This window comes from Camelina sativa, chromosome 12, assembly GCF_000633955.1.
Source record: "Camelina sativa cultivar DH55 chromosome 12, Cs, whole genome shotgun sequence".
Taxonomy (NCBI): domain Eukaryota; kingdom Viridiplantae; phylum Streptophyta; class Magnoliopsida; order Brassicales; family Brassicaceae; genus Camelina; species Camelina sativa.
In genome coordinates, this window is record NC_025696.1 from 10,928,691 (window position 1) to 10,931,876 (window position 3,186).

Genomic DNA, 3,186 nt, shown 5'->3' on the forward strand with positions numbered 1-3,186 from the left:
ATATATATATATATATATATATATATGTGTGTGTGTAAGAATTTTTTTTTAATAAGAACAAAACAATTTTAAAAAATATATATTTTCTGAGTGTTGTATAGAAAATATATAATATGACAAGGGTATCTTTAAACTATATGGTAGCTGCAAGGGAAAAGAGAAAGTAAAAAGAAATGAACTCTGACCCGTGTGAGACAGTGGGACAACAGGCCAGTACCGGGTCCTCCACGCCACGCTGGTTCTCTGCCTCAAACATCCCACGGTCCATGCTATATTTGTAATAAATGAGAATAATAAAACATTATGCTTTTGTACATCTGACATCAAATTTATAATTATACACTGTCTTATTGTAAACTTGACTCCACAGCTTTTATTACTACTCTTTTCAAATCTATGCGCATACTCTTTTCTTGTGTGACAAAATACGATTTTTTTTTTTTGAATGTCTAATACATTTGATTAGGAACCACAAATGGAGTCTTTAAGTGATACGAATGAGTTACTAATTCAACATATGTATCTATTTGTTTTTTCGTTTCTATGACTAGAATATATAGTGTGGCATGTTATTCCAAAAAACAAAAGTGGGCTTTTCCTTGATGTACGGTTTGTATTTTTTTTTACTATTTAACTTAGTGATTTTATTTTTTTCCCTCACTGATAAGTCATTTTCGCCAAACAAAATACGAGAAAAAAAAATGATTATAGTGGTTCCCTTTTTAATCTTTGGAAATTCTGTCTCCGAGTTTAAACCCAATTTCCTTCTCGAGCTTCTTTCATATAGTTAAAATAACTTTGGTTATTTTTTTTTAGTATACTTATAATAAAATAAAAGTATGTAAAATAAAAATAAAAAAACTAGTTTCCTCTGAAAAACTATGAATGATCCTGCCGGCACCCTTGAAGAGTTTTGAAAAAAAAAATGAAAATGGCTTACACGTCAAAATAATTAGATAAAGACTTTATATGCAAAGTCCAGTCCATTTCAAATTTTCCAACAAAGTGACAACCTATAAACATCTCAATCTAACAACATTAACACGTCTCATAACGAATCGGCATCAAATTTGTAACAACCGGAAAAAAACATTATGTAGTGTATAAACACTATTCCTAATCCATAACCTACCTAAACTGTATATAAAAAACAACTACAACAACTTATATTTATTTATTTATAAAGTGAATCATAATTTCCTAATGTGCATTACTAACAAAAGTTTAAACAATGGCTATAGATAGATGCTCAGGTTTATCCTCAACGGCTGCTCCAATTTTTTTTTTTCCTTTAACTTTTTTCATTTTTTATTTTATTTTAAAAATTTCAGTTGAATTGTGGATAAAATGATTTTTATTTTTTTTTTGTAGTAATAAACACTCTCAAGTCTCTCAATTGAGCTTGAAAATCAAGCTATGTGGTTAATTAATGTTGTGGACCTTTTCCTACTTTAAAATTAATATAAACAAATCCTCTTTTTATAACAACAGTATCTTAATCAAGGATAAAATCAGAAGATCATCAAGGAAAAAAATAATTTACTTACCATTTATATCCTCTTAAACATTACAAAATTACAATACAAAGCCATCGTCTTAAATTTTTTCCCAACTTCGTTCCCAACCTCTTTCTGAAACAATTCACACCATCACATACACATACACACACAACTATATAATATAAACACATTACAATGTATATATATAAGTTTTAATTTACACATAAAGCCTTTATAATTGGGTTCTCAAAGCTTTACGCAGTCTCACATTTAAGCAACCTCTCTCTCTCTCTCTCTTCTCTGAGAAATCTCAGTTTCAGAGCTTCTCTCTTCAGGTTCCTTTTATTCTTCGTCTTCTTCTTCTTCTTCAAATCTGCATGCTTCGATCTGGTATCATCACTGTATCAGATTCAAATACGATGAATGTGCTTCGTTGTTTTATGATCTGAGATTATTATTAAAAATCCCACGGCGACGGCGACGGTGACGGAGACAGCGGCGGAGGAAGAGATTGATTGATTATTAAAAATAAAAAAATGAGGGTGAAGGAGTTGCATCCGCTGTGTTGTATCACATTAGAGAGTCCACAAGGGATTAATAATAATAATAACAAGTCACCGGAAGAGCCGGTGACGACGACGACGACGACGACGGCTTTGATTAGGTCGAGGAGTTTACCGGCGAAATCGTTGTTGACCGGTGTTGGATCCAGAGTGATTGGATCGGAGCAGCAGCAGCAGCAGGCGGAGACGGTGGCTGGGATCTTATACAAGTGGACTAACTTTGGTAAAGGGTGGAGATCTAGGTGGTTCCTCCTCCGTAACGGAATCTTATCTTACTCTAAGATCCGTCGGCCGGAGAATTTGAATCTTCTCTCTCCTTCGTCGGATGATGTGAGGTTAATCGGAGATATCTCCGCCGATCGTCTCTCTAGGATGGATAGTTGTAGTGGTCGCCGGAAACAACATAAAACCGTCGGCATTGTTCATCTTAAGGTACAATATACTCAAATTTGATTTTTCCAATTTTTTTTTTTTTTTGAATTTGAAAAAAATAAAATTCACCTGAGATGTGATTTTATTGATTTCTGTTTGATTTTTGTTTTTTGGGGAAATGAAGCAAAACTTTTGTTTGGTATCAACTATTAGTTAGAGGAAAGAACCAGTGGTTTATAGAATTGTTCATTGTGTTCTTGTGAAAAAAGATAAACCCTAAAATGTGTTAGTACTCTCTTGTCCTATGACCTTTCATCATCATCAGATTCATCACCACTTTTTTTTCTTTTTTCTTGAGTCTTTGACTCTTGATTGACCCAATTTTTTTTTTGGTTCATGTGTATTATTAATATTAATCTTGATTGTATTTTCCAGCTTTGAACTTGCTGTTAATCTCTTAGTGGGTCACATCAACAGGTGCTTATGTTTGTCTTTTCAAAATTTTAAAATTTTTTTGGTGGTTGCTACAATCTGGTTTAGGGTTTTGTTCAGTGGTCACATTGTTGTTTTTTTTTTACAAGTTGGTTTCTTTGTGTTTGTATGTGTAATAATAAAAGGTCCTCTCCATCTTCAATGGTTTTTGTATTTTTTTTTAATTGGTTTCAAGATTAACTCATTTGCCATCCGTCAAAAAATGTGGATTCTTTTTTTTTTTTTTTTTTTTGGGGGGGAAGGAAAAAGCCAAAAGAAGC

General features: G+C 32.5%; 1 protein-coding gene across 1 annotated transcript in view; it reads left to right on the forward strand.

Annotated features, from left to right (window-relative positions):
• Nucleotides 1,654-3,186, forward strand: part of LOC104731254 (oxysterol-binding protein-related protein 2A) — a 7,717-nt gene continuing 6,184 nt past the window's right edge. Inside the window, exon 1 of the mRNA XM_010450579.2 lies at nucleotides 1,654-2,494. Coding sequence (XP_010448881.1) covers nucleotides 2,036-2,494 — 459 coding nt within the window. The 5' untranslated portion in view covers nucleotides 1,654-2,035. The remainder of the gene's footprint in view (nucleotides 2,495-3,186) is intronic.